Consider the following 15,906-nt stretch of genomic DNA (forward strand, 5'->3'; position numbering starts at 1 on the left):
CAGAGCATTCTCCATGATCTCAGCTGCTTATAGAAAATGCAGCCTCCCAGGCCTTACATTGGATTCTCCAAATCAGAGATTCTGAAAATTTTCAGTCTTAACAGACACAGGGGCTAAGGCTTCTGTTAGCCTAGGGTCTGTTCTGCTAGACTTCAAGGGAATGGATCCTTTTGATACCCTGGTGATTCAGAGCTTCTCCTTCCATTGGCCTCTTGGAGAACAGCTGTAGATTCCTACTGAGTTCCCCAAGGATATCTCTGCCACTGACCATCACCTGCCGTATCAATTCTCAGGCTTGGCAGGAGCTCCAAGAATCTCCCTCCGGCAAGGAAAAAAATCAAGGGAGAAACCAACCTCCACACACACAAACAATAAACAAGCTGGGATTTTTATTTTCATCACAGGGCAAGAAAGGGATACAAAAGAAGCCTCTTGGTTGAGCCAGTAAAGGGAAAGCTCTAAAATTTAATTCTCAGTAAGGTGTGGCCCCAGATACTAAAAAAAAAAAAAAAAAATGAGAAAGAAAAGACAAAAGAGTAATTTGCAACATGATGCAAATTCTTAAATTCAAAGAACTGATTATGAGAACATCCCGGAGCCCTGCCCACCATAGGGGAAATGACCACACAGGCTGGGAGAGGGTTTGAAGTCCATCTCTGCATACTTGAACCTGACTCCCAGGTCAATCCCTGTGAGCTTTCGACTTTTGACATTCCTGAGTTAATTCTTAACTAGGGCCAGATACGCTTGACCTTGCAGTTTTTTCCAATTTGGGGGTTGAGGAGGAGCTCTTCCTTGGACAGACTTGTCAGGCAAGAAAAGGCCCCAGCAGCCCTGGTCCCTTCTCTGAAGCACACTTCCCATTCTCCTGCCTTCACTTCCTGTGACCAGAAACCCTCACAGGTCCTGACTGTCTCTCCTTCAGCCACAGCATTTTCCTCTACCTGGGTCTGTCTCTCCTTTTCTCCCATGCCAGTGTTAGCCAGACAAGCTATCATAATCTCACATGTGAAAATATGCCATTATCAACTTTCACCATTTGGGCTAAAACAAGACTGTTTACTCTTTTCCTCACAAATGTTCATTGGGCCCTTGTGTATCTTCAACATGAGCCTCTAGAAAGAGAAGCTGAGTCCAGCCTTATAGCGACCACTTTCTCTTCCACCCATGCCTTTTTCTGTCCACCTGTCTGTCTTCCTGTGTTCTCCACCTCTCAGTGCCTCCTGGTGGGGCTGGATGCATGAGGCAAGAGTGTGAAGGTCTCCCTGTTATGCCCTGGGAAACCTCCTGGGGTAATGGGTTGCCACTGATCTTGCAGACAGAGCAGAACAGTTCCGGACATTTCTACAAGCAAACCCACACCACTGGCCCCAGACGGGTTTTAAACACCACCATGGCACCCTTCACCACCCAGCTTTCCTTTGTTCCTACTTAGGGCCAAAGGCTCTGCCCTTTTGAGATTCCCCACCACTGAGCACCCAGACCTGACTCCTGACTTCCAGCGGTCTCTTCCAATATCCTTCTCACCCTGTTTCTACTTCCTTCACCCCTGTCTCCTACTTAACGGTTTCTTCATTTAATCTACACTTTCTTTCCCAGGGTTTGTGTCTCCCTCTCTCTTTTCCTCCTCCCCTGTGTTCAGGACAAAGCACCCTTCATTGGCCTGACATAGAGGAGCAGCTGAGTAGCTGTCAGGAGGGACCTGATGCAGCTAGGAGGCCTATGATGAGCCAGCCACACATTTGCAGGAGGATCTGGCCAGCTCCAAACATGTGGCTAAGCTGGTCTGGGATGAATCAGGTGCAGTCCCTCAAACCAGCTGTCCCGGCCACCCAGCCTGTGTCCAAACTGCCCTTCCTCCTTTCCTCAATGCCAGTTGCTCATCTGTGCAGAGACGGGTAAAAGTGACGTGATTTTATCTACTTTAAACAGTCGTGACACAACTGTGTACACAGTTTTCAAAGCATCATAGAATTTAAAGAGACTTTTTCCCCCCCTTTCTTCCTTCTTCAAGACTGTAATTAAACTCCTGGTGACAGACTGGTAGAGGAAAGAGATGGGGCAGAATGACTTTGGAAATAAACAGCTCCTTTGCTGCCAGCAGAAATGAGGCAGCCTAAGGCTGTAAAAGGTTCTGTCAGCCAGAACCTCTGCAGGAGAATCTAGAAAACCCTCTGATCCCAGGTCAACATATGTTTTTCCTGCTCAAAATTATCATCTGCTCATATCTGTCAAGTGTCTGTCTCCATCCTTGTCCCTGTCACCTTCACGTGAAGCTCTCACCTTTATACAATGCAAACTAACTCTAATCCCCAAACTTAACCTGGCCTAATTCTCTGCAGGATTGACTACCGGATCCACCCGTGTCCAAGAGATGTGAAAAGCTCAGCAGTTGGCCGGGGATGGCACCATCAGAACATTCTTCCAATTCAACAAAGAAAGACATTTTTTTTTTTTTTCTCTTCTAAGTTTTTCTGTGAGTTCAAGTCTGAAATGCTCCTGGGTTTGCACTGTTCCGGGAGCTGAGGCTTCTATTCCTTCTTGTGGTGCCTGCGCCGGTGGCTCTTGTTAACGCACAAAGGATACCACACTGGTGGCTACTCCAAAAGGGGCAGAGTAGGCCGCTGCAAATCCTTGCAGGCCGATGACTATGTAGCGACATCCTTTGGTGATGACCTTCCCGACATTCTGTTTTAAGGAACAAAAGAGAAAAGCAAAGGGTTAGATTAGGCCACTTTTTAATTGCAGCATGAGCCATGGTGACATACAGAAAGAATCATTTATCCTCAGTCTCCCAGGGCAAATTAGCAAGTTGCCGTGCTTCCATATTGCTGGTGTCCAGTGCCCAACCCAACATTGGAACTTGTGGGGCCTCAAAACAAGCACCATCTTTGCAAGCACAACAAACTAAAACCCCACTCCTCTTCTCTGTTCCAGCTAAAATTTATTGGAGCATCTGTAGACTGGGTCAAGTTCTCCTTCATGAGCCTTGTCTGAAAGCCCAGCCTCTCTGCCCCACATATTTGTCCCTTTTGTGACATTATCCAAATACTGCACGCATATAAGTCTTGTGTTTCCAAAACAATCCTATGCTTCTTGAGGGCAAAAACTGGAGAAATGCTTTCTTGGAATCTTCTCTCTCCCTCTCTGCTGGGGCTGGGGCTGGCCAAGGGACACCCAAGGGATTCAAATAGAATTGCAACAGAAAAACTAACAACTCAAGGGCTAACATTTATTGCACTGTTGTCCTCAGTCATTCTCTCTTCACCACCAAATTGTGTCATCATTCTTGGTGACGTCAGGGTCCATGAAGCTGACCTGGACCTTATCTCACACACCTTGTCTCTCAGCCCTTTGACTTTCCCAACTACAATAACCCCACTGACTGGTTTCACTTAAAATTCCTGATCCTGATCACAAAGTTTGCTCTGACTTCCAAAGCTGACTGGTCAACCCCACCATACCAATCTGGTAGGCTGTCTTTCCTCTTCTGTCCTACATCTTCCTGTCAAGTCTCCTTCCCCTCAGCAACCTCCATACATTAGATGATTCCATTTCTTTCACTGCAAAGATGAGACATTGTCAGGGAACTTGTTCACCTTCCCACCACTCTCTATAAACCTACTTGTACCTGCCCATGGTTTCCCACCCCTACCTCTCTAGCCTGTGTGACACAGAGACAATAGCTCTCTTCTGGCAGGGTCATTCCCTTGACACTTGCTGTCGTCCCCTCTCCCATCATGTCTTTGGCTTTTCCTTGTCCAGCATCACCCTTCCTTTCTCTGTCCGATCATTCCCAGTAGCTTACACTGATGCTCAGGTGCTACACAGCCTGCCCCAGGTCTTTGCTGTCCTTCATGCCAAACCAACTGAAAGAAACATCCACATAAGGTCACCCCTCTGCACTCTCTATTCCCTCTTACTCTGGCTCCTGCCCCCACCTATTCGGGGGTTGCTTGGCCATCTCCCTGTTACCTGATCCAATAGATAACTTTCTGCCTTTCCCTTCCCTGACCTCTCAGCAGCTTCTGACATGCTTTGTAAAATAATCATTTGGCCCCATTGACCATGTTCTCTCGGTTGTCCTCTGCTTCTCAGGGACCTACTTATCCCTCTTACCAAAGATTAAAATGTTGAAGGACTTGGGTCCCCCTTTCCCTCTCTCTCTGCCCGCCATGCCTACAATCATTACTTAGGTTGTGTCATCCATTTCTAGGACTTTAAGTATCTCCAGGATGCGGATAACTTTTTAGCTCAGATATTCAACTCTACTGGAGATCCCCACTTGTTGAGATCCTACAATTCCTTTGGCATATACTCTCCTTCCTTGCACCAAATAAACCTAACTTGGGCTACTGGCATGTCCCTGATGGCCTTTGGCTATTGGGCTTCAACAAGAAGAAATACAGCAGAGTTAAATTTATTCAGATGGTAAGAGGCAGACTAGAAGTTTGATGCCACAGAAATAATACCTCAGAACCCATTCCCTTAGCCACTCCCTCACATACTTCCCTTCTGTAATGGAGGCCGTATGTATAGTTAACTGTCCACTGCCTGGTAGTGAATGGCAGCCCCATTGTTTACTTAACCATCCTTGCTCTCAGCTTCCTCGTTTTTTACAATGGAAATACATAGCAACTACCTCATTAGCTTCTTTTATTTTATTTATTTTTTAAATTTGTTTTAATTAGTTACACATGACAGTACAAAGACCTTGACATATCATACATTTGAACCAGATGGGATATAATATCTCATTTTTCTGAGTGTACAGGTTGCAGAATCACATTGCTCATGCAGTCACATATATACACACAGTAATAATAATGTCTGTTTCATTCTACTATCCTTCCTATCCCCCCATCCCCTCCCCTCCCCTCCCATCACTTTTCTCTACCTAATCTAAGGTAACGCTATTCTTTTTTTTCCCCCACATCTTCGTACATGTATTTTGTATAACGATGAGGGTCTCCTTCCACCATCCATGCATTTCCCCTTCTCCCTCCCTTTCCCTCCCACCCCTCTTCCCTATGTAGAGGCAATCTTCTTCTCATGCTCTTCCTCCCTATCCCATTTTGAGTCACCCCCTTTAGAGAAGATTTGATTTGGGGGGATTGGCTAACTTCACTTAGCATAATCTGCTCTAATGCCATCCATTTCCCTGCAAATGCCATGATCGTTAGTTTCTTAAGAAGATTAAATGAGCTTATTCAAGGAAAGTATGTAGTTTTTGGTTTTTTTGTTTGTTTGCTTGTTTGTTATGTTTTGGTGGTGCTGGGGATGGGACCCAGCGCCTAGAGCACGCTGGGCAAATGCTCTACCCCTGAGCTGTGCCCGTAAAGGAGAGCACTTAGAATTGTGCCTGACATAAGCTCCAGCAGCCTGGGTACCCACAATGTCAGCTAGTATAACTGTAAAATAACATTTCCTTCTTATTATTACATAGGAATTTAGATGTGTGTCAATGACATGATATGTCCATCTAAGATATTTTGCTCTTTTCGGGAAAGTTTCTTAAGAGTATAATTTCCTAGGATTTCTGGCTTACTTGAGCTTTCTGCTAATTAAATGTCAAATTCCCCCACAATAACAGAGTGAGGGCAAGAATTCTCTTACACCCATCAAGGCACCCCCAGCATGCAGAAAGATCCCAGGTGTCTCCTTTGGTACCTCTCTGGTTACAAGAGGAGCTTTGGGAAAACTGGGTGCATCTCTGTCCTCTCTAGACACTGCTTGCTGGGACACTGCCTCATTAATTTCCCAGTGAGACACTGGTGTGCACGTGAGCACGTGTATGTACTTGTGTGTGTGTGTGTGTGTGTGTGTGTATCACGTTGCTAAAAGATACATTTCTATAATTGTGTGATGATGAGAATTGGAGAATTTTACTTATATGTTTGAAACAACAACCAAAACCATGTTTTCTGGGAGAAAGAGTAATAATCGAGTGATCCTTTATATACAATGCCAGAGTATCACAACTGCCTGCCTTAAACTTGACATTTTTGGTATTTGTACATTCATTTTTCTTAACCTGATATATTTTTTAAATTGCTTTATAGCTTCATCTTTGAAATATGGGGGGGGACCTACTAAATTAGTTCATTAACTGGAACATTGTCAAAACAAAGAATTGAGAAATATAATGCAAAAAAATATATTAAGTATCAACTTCCATTTTAATGTCATTCAGGGAACAGATTTGGGATTATTTTTTTTTTTTTTGTACTGGGGATTGAACTCAGAGGCACTTAACCACTGTGCCATCTCCAGCCCTTTTCTGTATTTTATTTAGAGACAAGATCTCACTGAGTGCTTAGGGCCTTGTTAATTTGCTGAGGATCCTCCTGCCTCAGCCTCCTAAACAGCTAGGATTACAAGCATGCCCAACTGTGCCCAGATGGGAGTCTTTGATTTGAGGAAAATTAATCTCTCAGAAGGGCACTGATGGAGCCTTTGTGTGCCAGGCTGAATAATGGCCCCCAAGATGCCCATGTCTTAATTCTCAGAACAAGTATATATGACTCTATTAACTTACATGGCAAAAGAGATTTTTTTTTCCAGAAATGATCTTGAGATGGGGAGGTTATCCTAGATTATCCAGATGAATCTCATTTTTGTGCTGGATATGGAAACCAGAGCCTCATACATGCTAGGCAAATCTGCTACCACTGAGCCACATTCCCGGCCCAGGTGAGTGTCCTTATAAAGAGAGACGTAGGAGGACTCAGACAGAAGGCAATGTAATGATGGAAGCAGAGAGAGAGAGATTTGAAGAGTTTACACTACCCACTTGGCAGATGGAAGAAGGGGGCTTCTGGAAGCTGGAAAGGGCAAACAAATGAATTCTCTCCTGGAGCCTCCAAAAGGAAGCAGCCCTGATGATTTTAGTTGAGATTCTAGCCTCCAGAAGTGTAGGAGAATAAATTTGTTTGGTATTAAGTCATGAAGTATGTGGTAATTTGTTGCAGCAGCCATAGGAAACTAATCCAGGTAGGAGGGCTTTCTGCAGGCTCATTCGCATTCAATTGATCCCTAGTGAGACCCATTCAGTTTCAAAAAGGAAACCATCTGGGCTGGGGATGTGGCTCCCCTGGCGTGCGTGGGGCGTTGGTTTGGATCCTCAACACCACATAAAATAAAATAAACATATTGTGTCCACCTAAAACTAAAAATATATATTTATATATATTAAAAAAAAGGAAGCCATCTATCCTCAAAGATCATTTTCTCTGAACACAAAGATCAAGTATTCAGTTGTGAAATGAAGTCAGGATCTAAGCACCAGCCTTTGGTTGGTAGTCAGTGATTTTATTCTGAGTTAGAACTTACTTAAAAACCCATAAGGAGCTGGGTGCACATCCCAGCAACTCAGGAGGCTGAGGCAGGAGGATCACAAGTTCAAGGCCAGGCTCAAGCAATTTAAGAACTAAGTAACTTAGTGAAACTCTGTCTCAAAATAAAAAATAAAAATGGCTGGGGATGTGGCTCAGTGATAAAGCGTCCCTGGTAACAACAACAACAATAAAAAGAAGGAGAAGGAGAAGGGAAAAGAAAGAAAACAAAGAAAAACCGAAAAACAGCCACCTCTCCTCTACCCTCCTAGATGATAATAGTCAAGAGTTACAGAATCCTTGCTAGAAGCCTGGTAGAGTCTCCGACTTCTTCGTGGATTAACAAATTTATTCTCACTACTACCCTATTATTATCTCATACTACAGATGTGGATACCAAGGCAGAGAGGGAAGCATACATAGCCTGACGCCAGTAGGTAACCAGGTACACCTTTTCTGCTTGCTTTCTTTTCTTCTTTTTTTCCTTTTTCTTTTTGTGGTGATGGGGATTGAACCCAGGATCTAACACACACTAGGCAAGTACTCTACCACTGAGTTAAGTCACCAGCCTAAAACAAGGGGCTATTTCTAATGGCTTCTATTTCCCTTCTCCAACACCCTCCTACCTACATGATTAACAAAATAGAATTACTTTTCTTACCTACACCTCCCCCTTGTTGTTCCCAAGGGTATCTGAGAAAGGCAACCTGTATTATTATTTTTTTAAGTTTACGGTGCTAGGGATCAAACCCTGAATTCCTCACATATTAGGCAAGTGCTCTACCTCTGAGCTATACCCCCAGGCACAAAGTGTTATGTTAAGCTACGTTCTGAGGAGTTCTCCTTCTGATGCCCACTGATCCTGCACAAGAAGAGGCCAGGCCAGACTCAAGTCCTAGCTCTCTCTGCTGCTCTCTGGCTATGGTGGACTTGAACAAATAGCTTAACTTCCTTAAACTCCAGCCTCCTTCGCTACAAAACAGGGATAATCACAGCTTTCCAAGGTTGCTGAGAGGATTCAGAGGTCCTTCATATAAAGTACAAAGCAGGGCACAGGCACCCTGGAGGAACACAACAAATGTATGTTCCTGCCTTTCTAATGCTCAGCAAATAGCATTTGAACAACAATAAATGCACCATATGCATGTTATTATCGTTACTTAAAAATCTACTGGGAACATTAATCTCCAGAAGAGTCCCAGGAACACAGGCTTCCAGAAGGCTGGACCAGCTCAGCATTAGGGTCTAGCCCTAGGAGGGACTAGGGGGGCAGCTTGGGAGTGTGAGCCACCCTTTCATGTTCCACAAAGGCAAACACTTTTCTTTAAATAGAAGCAGGAAGGGGCTAGGGTGAGGGATCTGAGAAGTTAACAGGAATAGGAATTGAAAGAATTTTTGTTTGTTAATAATATGGAGCTAATTGTACATCATTCCTTATTCTACTGGACCGAAGTAAGAAAATGTCACCTAGTGACCAAAGCAGCTAAAAATTACCTCCTATGTCCCTAGCTGAGTCTTAGTTGTTCTCATGGCTTTTCAGCAAAAAGAGATTGCTGTTCTCTTCCTCTTTGTTGGAGACTGGAACCTTCTCAGTGGGCTCTGAGAAAGTGGAAGACAAAGTCTCTCTTTTGAATCCTGACATGGGAATGTTATCTCCTTTGGCCTCCTGGACTGGCATGTAACCTTCTAGAGCTTTTGCATGTATACTTCTCTGTTCCTTCCACCATGGGTAACATTCCTTTTCTGTCAAAATCTTTTTTTTTTTTTTTAATTCGGGGAAAATTCACATAACATAAAACTAACCACTTGTAGTACAATTTAATGGCACTTAATACATTTACTTCTATTTAATTTCAAAACATTGTCATCATCCCCAAAGGAAAGCACACACTCCATTAAGCAGTTATCTCTACTCCTTTCCCCAGTTCCTGGCAACCATCAATCTGGGTTCTCTTTCTTTGGATTTTTTTTTTTTTTTTTTTTTTTTATAAATGGAATCAAAGAAACGTTGTGTAACCTTGAGGTCTGGCTTATTTCATTTAGTACCATGTTGTTTGAGCATCATCCATGTGGCAGCATACATTAGCACTTCATTTCTCTTAATGGTTGAATGATATTTCACTCAATGTACATACCACACTTTATTCATTCATCCATGATGGACATTTGGTTGTCTTTACCTTTTGGCTATTTGGAAATAATGCAATGAACATTTTTGCATAAATATTTGAGTAGCTGTTTTCAATTTTTTTTGTTGTTGTTGTTGTGTTATATACCTAAGAGTGGAATTGCTGGATCACAGAATAAGTCCATTTTAGCTTTCTGAGGAGCCTCCAAATTGTTTTCCACAGTGGCTGCACCATTTTACATTGCCACCAGCTGTGTACAAGGGTCCCAATTTCTCTGCATTCTCACATTTTACATTTTTTTTAAAAAAAGCAAATAGCCATACTCGTGGGTGTAACTGGTAATTCTTTGCTATTTGGTGAAAACTTATCTAATCCTTCTATGTCCAGTGTTTACTTCACCATGATTGGAAGACTTGCCTGGATTTTACTCATTCTCATTAGGAACCGCTGAGCTCCATGAAGCTCCACAGTAATGCTCCAGTTATATCAAGTCTCCCTTGGAGGCTGTGGGTCCTCTAGGGCAGGGCTCCATTGTTTTCAATTTTGCATTTCTAGTGCAGGCACAAAGCCTGGAACAGAGTAAGTATCCCCAAAACATCAAGTGCTAGCCCCTGAGCTGAGGATTCCATATCCTCGGCCTACCAGCTAAGAGGCAAATGCTGGATTCTTTGGGCTCAAGATTAACCCTGCCATAACCTCCAGACTCAAAGTCCCAACTTTGTAGTTTTAATTAATATATATTTAGCCACTGTCTGCTTGTGTACTGCTTCCAAAGCTGATGACATACCTTTCAGAAAATGATAAACCTAAGCTCCCTGTGTGGAGACTGAAATACTTCAGGTTTGATAAGAGATCACTAAAGGGCACAAATATCTGGGCAATAAATCAGGTGGAGCACAAGGCCTTTGGCCAGGACACAATGAGTTAGTTCGTGATTCTTTTCTAGATCAAGGGAGACCTCATCTAGATCAAGGGAGCTTGATCAAGATCAAGCTTCTGCGGTTTCCCTTAAAGGGACCTGGTAACTGACTTTGGGCTTTGATCTTTGGGAAGGATACTGTCATTCAGGGCCATCTCCATGTTTCCCTTCCTCCTCCTGAACCTCTCCCTCTCCTCCAAGGCAAACGGCAGAAGGCCTCGGAGTACAGACATAGTTGGTCTCAAAAGTAGACTGAACAGGTGCCTATGAACTTGTTGAGCATCCAGGACCCGGAAATAACCCTGGAGTTTCAGGAGAATAATCCAAACATTTCTCAGCTAGTGGGATATCATGGTGAGGAGGTTTCCAGAAAACATAAACTTGGCTGGAGCTCCCTACTTCACAACTGGGTCACCTCCTCCAAGTCATCTAACTGCGCCAAAGCTTCAGTATGTGCATCTGTAACACACAGAACTGATTCTTGTCCTGCGCAAGTAAAATAAGAACCCTCTTGGGCAAAACCCTTTGAGAAGGTTATTCACCACCCACCCCTAGAAGGTAGTGGGCACCAGGCAACCCCGCGCCAGCCTGGATCGAGTATGTAACACCACTCGCCTCCGGCGAGGGAGTGGGGCTGATCGGAGTTGCAGGACACCCCAGATAAACTGAGTCGCGACAGACCATCGCGACCGACTCCCGCTCTCAGCTGGTCCCTGCAGACCCCCGGCTGAGAGAAGCGCCAGAGCCCATCCGGGCTGTGCTTGTGCGGGGGTGGGGGGCGCAGGCAGGGGCGCCGCAGCCCCGATCCCGCGGACAGTGGCAGTCTCAGGTCCCTACCTTGCCGTACTTCTTCAGCTTCTGCCGGTACTTTTTCTTGGGCTTCTCGCCCGGTGCCGGCTCCTCCAGCGGCTGGTAGCGCTCGGGCAGGACGGCGACGTGCACCCTCCTGGCGCTGCGGTTCCCCGCGCGCCGCCCGCCCGCCTCGCTCTCGGCGGCTTCGTCCCCGCACTCCAGGTGCTCCAGGATGGCGTCCGTGTCCTCGTCCCTCTGGGTCCGCGCTCGTCCCAGGGGCCGGCGGAGAGGGAAGCTGTTCGCCGCCTTATTTCGGAGCCTGGCTCCCACCGTCATGATGTCGCTTGCCCCTCCGACGACAGTCTAAGAGCGAAGACGCCAACCTTTGCTCCTTTGCTCCCAGTCCGCTCCTTCACACCCGCCTCCCGCCCCAACCCGGTCCCCGCGGGGGACTTGGGTCACAGCGTCCCCTGGCGATGGGGTTCGGGATTACGGCGATTTCGCCCGGGATTGACCCGTCCAGGTGGCGAGCACGCGAGCCCGACCGCCTGCATCCCACCTGTTGCGCAAAGTGGTGCAGAATAAGCGAAAGCTCAGTGACCGTGCACGTAGAGAACACGCTCAGCCGTACTTACAACGAAATGAATGAGCCCCAAACAAGGAGACTCTATTTGCCTACATTCAAGATTGTGATAGAGCTGATGCATGAAGACCACAGCTCTATCAAGGGTGTGAGGAGAGGGTCATGATAATAATAGGATATTAATGGGAATGCATATTGATGGCAAATCTTTGGGATAAGAAAATGTTTATCAAGTGCCAGAAAAGTCCATATTTTTCTAAGACGTATTCAGAAACACCAAACAGTGTGTCCACAGCGTTCATCACAGTGACACAACTTGAAAAATTGAAGCAAGCCAACAGGGATGGGCAAGCTCGATTCTAGTGCGTATGACAGGATATGTAATGAACTTAAAATCATGATTTTCAGGATATCACTCTAGGAGATATGATTGTCAGTGTACTATGAATCTCAGCCCCCTTGGAAAGCCTGGAGGGGTGGTGGTGACGGTGGTGGGTTGTGTTTTTTGTTTGTTTGTTTGTTTGCTTTGTTTTCGTATTGAGGATTGAGCCCAGGGGTGCTTTGCTTTACCACTAAGCCACATCCCCAGCCCTTTTTATTTTTTTTATTTTAAGTCAGGATTTTCCTGAATTACTGAGGCTGGCCTCGAACTTGTGATTGCCCTCCCTCAGCCTCTCCAGTCTTTAAGATTACCAGTAACATCTCCCACATCCCCCACTGTTTTATTTATGAGACCAGTTTCTCCCCTGTTGCCCAGGCTCAAGCTGCCCTCCTACTTCGGCCTCTGGAATAGCTGGCACTATAGGTGCTGGCCACCTGTAGAACAATTGAAAACCAGTCTCCAATAGACTCTTGTTACCAGCTTTTTACCTTTCTTTTTATGTGGTCCAACATCTCTGAGTTGTGGGAAATATGGAAATAAACATAACATTAACTTAATAAATATTTTAACATTAAAGTTGGAATAAATTTAAAAATAATTTGGATATCTTGGTATAAGTATGTGAAATGTTTATGTAATTTAACGTATTAGAATATAAAATTAGTTTGGGGATTCCTATTTAAAATGTGTAATCAAGTACTTAATTTAGATTTTCTTAATTGACAAGTAATAAATGATTTAAATTATATTTAATATTTTAAATATACATAAGCTCTGTAAAATACTATTCCATATATATAGTTCAATTTAAGGTAAAAGATAAAAATACATATAATTTTATGTATTTAGAAAAATTACATAGACTCTTTTTACATAATTGAAGTACTTGAAGACAAAATCAAATATTAAGTTTGTAAAAGTTGCTTAAAATGTTTAACAGAATTAAATTAAGTAAATGGTACCTTCAAACACACACACACACACACACACAGGGATTGTGAAATTATTAATTTGTAAATAGTTTAAAACAATATGGTATTGAATTTTAAAAATCAAGGGAAAGTAGATTTGTGGATCTTTAAGTTTACCTAAAGCAACTATTAATTTTTAAACAAATAGATACCCTCATAGTCCCTTTTCTTTGTATAAAATGAACCTCAGAGATGCCCAGATTGTTTATCAAATGAAGACAGAGGTAGAGAAACGGTAGGGTCTAACATGTGTTTTCTCTATACAAAATACTGTTCAACTACCACAAGGCAAAACCCTAGAACAAGTGAAAACCAATCTCCAGATTAAAACTCTCCTACTGGAATCATCAGTGATTGAGCAGGATTCAAGATGTAATCAGAATCCATCCGTATGTTGTTTTCTGTTGTCTTTTTAGAAGTTATTCCTGCCCAGTGTTTCCCTTGCTCCTGAGTGGAAATTTAGACAGTCATATAGTGTTTCTGCTCCCATTGAAGTAATAAAAATTCCCAATGTTGTAAACATAGCCTCACTTTATATAATCTTAAATTTTTTTTTTTGGTGTATTCTTCTTTTTCTTTTTTTTAAAATACACGACAGCAGTGGAATGTGTTACAATTCTTATTACACATATAGGGCACAATTTTTTGTATCTCTGTATATAAAGTATGTTCATGCCAATTTATGCTTTTTTACATGTACTTTTTTGCATTACAATTCTTAATACACATATATACCACAATTTTTCATATCTCTGTTTGTATATAAAGTATGTTGACACCCAATTCAAGTCTTCATACAGGTACTTTGCATAATGATGTCCATCACATTCCACCATCCTTGCTAATCCCCTGCCTCCTCCCTTTCCCTTTCACCCCTCTTCCCTATTTAGAATTCATCTAATCCTCCCATGCTCTCCCTCCCTACCCCACTATGAGTCAACCTCCTTATATCTGAGAAAACATTCGGCATTTGTTTTTTGGGGATTGGCTAACTTCACTTAGCATTATCTTCTCCAATGCCATCCATTTATACCTGCAAATGCCATGATTTTATTCTCTTTTAATGCTGAATAAAATTCCATTGTGTATATATGCCACATTTTTTATCCATTCATCCAATGAAGAACATCTAGGTTGGCTCCACAGTTTAGCTATTGTGAATTGTGCTGATTAAATATTGATGTGGCCGTGTCCCTGTGGTATGCTGTTTTTAAGTCCTTTGGGTATAGTCCGAGGAGAGGCATAGCTGGGTCAAATCTTATAATGTTTGATTCCATGTAATACTCAGGAACTTGGACTTGATTTAAAGTAAACCCTCTCTCCTTCCTCAGGCAGCACCTTTAGTGAGCTGTCCATTTTGTATGTGGTGGAAGTTATGGGACAGGACAATTTCTTTTCTGTACTCTCTCACTTATGCTTCTTGGTTTCTCAAACTTGCAAAAGGGTTTCTGAACCCTCCAAAGCCAAAATAGAGAAGAGAGCAGAAAATATTCTTCACTGGTGTTGCCCAAGGTGTCCTCCCACCTTTAGGACATGTATTTGAAGCTGACACTTTCCTTTGTTCTTTAAGGGCCCTTGTTGGGAATGCTCTACTCTATTGGTCATGACCCTGTAAATGTCCTCTAATCCTCAACTGCCTGTGCCTTCTTCAATCCCCAGGAGTCCCATGTTTCACTGGTGCTATGATCTCATTGTTTTCCACAACAATCTATGTGATAAATTCTAACACCCAAAGTGATGATGTTATAAAGTGGGGTCTTTGGGAGTGACTAGGTCGTGGGGCTGGAGGCCTCATCAATGGGATTAGTGTCCTTTATAATGAAGTCTAAGAGAGCCTTCACCCCATCTACTGTAATGCCAGATTCGTGGGACCCCAATAGACCTCCAGGAGCCGAATCCAATGCAATCACACAAGAGTCTTTATTGCAAGCTCGAGCCTGGACTCACAACCGTTTCCTACACAGCGTTCCCAGGGAGTGAGTCCTGGCCCTTTGTTCAGTGAGATTTTATAGGTTTTGGGGGGATACTATATGTGTCACAACATCACACAGCAAATCATTTCACATCGAGGGAAAATCAAACAACAACTCTTAACATTGATTAACACATTCACTGGCAGGAACAAGTTGGGTAGGGGTGATTGGTTAGTACAAGAGAGGGATTCCTTTGAACTGATTGGTTTAAGCCATGATGGGTGCACATGCTAAACTACATGATTTCCCAACATGTTATCAACCACCATAAACTACTGGGAGGGTCATCTGGCATCCAGGTATTTTCCCTGTCTCTTGCTGGTTGGTGGTTGGTAGGGGGTTGCTATGGGTCCTCACCTAGCCTAACTGAGTCAGGGACATCTGGCACCACAGATCTCTCCTGTTAATTGTAGATAAACAACTCAGCAGGGTGGGTATGTGCCTAGGAGTGCTCTGTGGGTCTTTCCAAGGACAAGGGTCACCCCCCCCCCCCTTCCTTGGACAGGCTTTGAGATAGAAGTTGTTTTCAAAAATGGAGTCACATCAGTTTCTCACTACCATGTGAGGATACAGCAAGAAACTGAATCTGCCAGCATCTTGGTCTTGGTCTTCCTGGCCTCCAGAATTGTGAGAAATAAACTTCTGTTGTTTATAAACTATCCAGTTGGTGCTATTTCAATAGAGTAAGAACAAACTGTTTCTCCTATCCCAAGCCTGGGAGTCCTTCTAGATGTGAAGACAAGATTTGATACAGGAAATTCAGTGCTTCCAACTCACCCAAAGGACTGGAAAAGCAGACTGTAGTCCAGGCCACCTCCAGTGT

The 15,906-nt window shown here is 43.6% G+C and overlaps 1 protein-coding gene across 1 annotated transcript; it reads right to left on the bottom strand.

Moving 5' to 3' along the window:
* Positions 1-366: 366 nt before the first annotated feature.
* On the bottom strand, positions 367-11,567 carry C9H1orf115 (chromosome 9 C1orf115 homolog). The gene is made up of 2 exons (XM_026387975.2): positions 11,220-11,567; positions 367-2,688 (listed from the first exon to the last, which is right to left on the bottom strand). Exons 1-2 carry the CDS (start codon positions 11,508-11,510, stop codon positions 2,569-2,571), a joined length of 411 nt encoding a protein of 136 aa, XP_026243760.2. The 5' UTR covers positions 11,511-11,567; the 3' UTR covers positions 367-2,568.
* Positions 11,568-15,906: the final 4,339 nt, after the last annotated feature.

The sequence above is a fragment of the Urocitellus parryii genome, chromosome 9, assembly GCF_045843805.1.
Source record: "Urocitellus parryii isolate mUroPar1 chromosome 9, mUroPar1.hap1, whole genome shotgun sequence".
Taxonomy (NCBI): Eukaryota; Metazoa; Chordata; class Mammalia; order Rodentia; family Sciuridae; genus Urocitellus; species Urocitellus parryii.

What these genes read in the sequence shown, in the direction of transcription:
- C9H1orf115 (XM_026387975.2), bottom strand. Translation starts at nt 11,510, where the DNA reads ATGACGGTGGGAGCCAGGCTCCGAAATAAGGCGGCGAACAGCTTCCCT. An exon ending in AGCTGAAGAAGTACGGCAAG is followed by an intron (nt 2,689 to 11,219) that starts GTAGGGACCTGA and finishes TCCTTAAAACAG; the next exon opens with AATGTCGGGAAGGTCATCAC.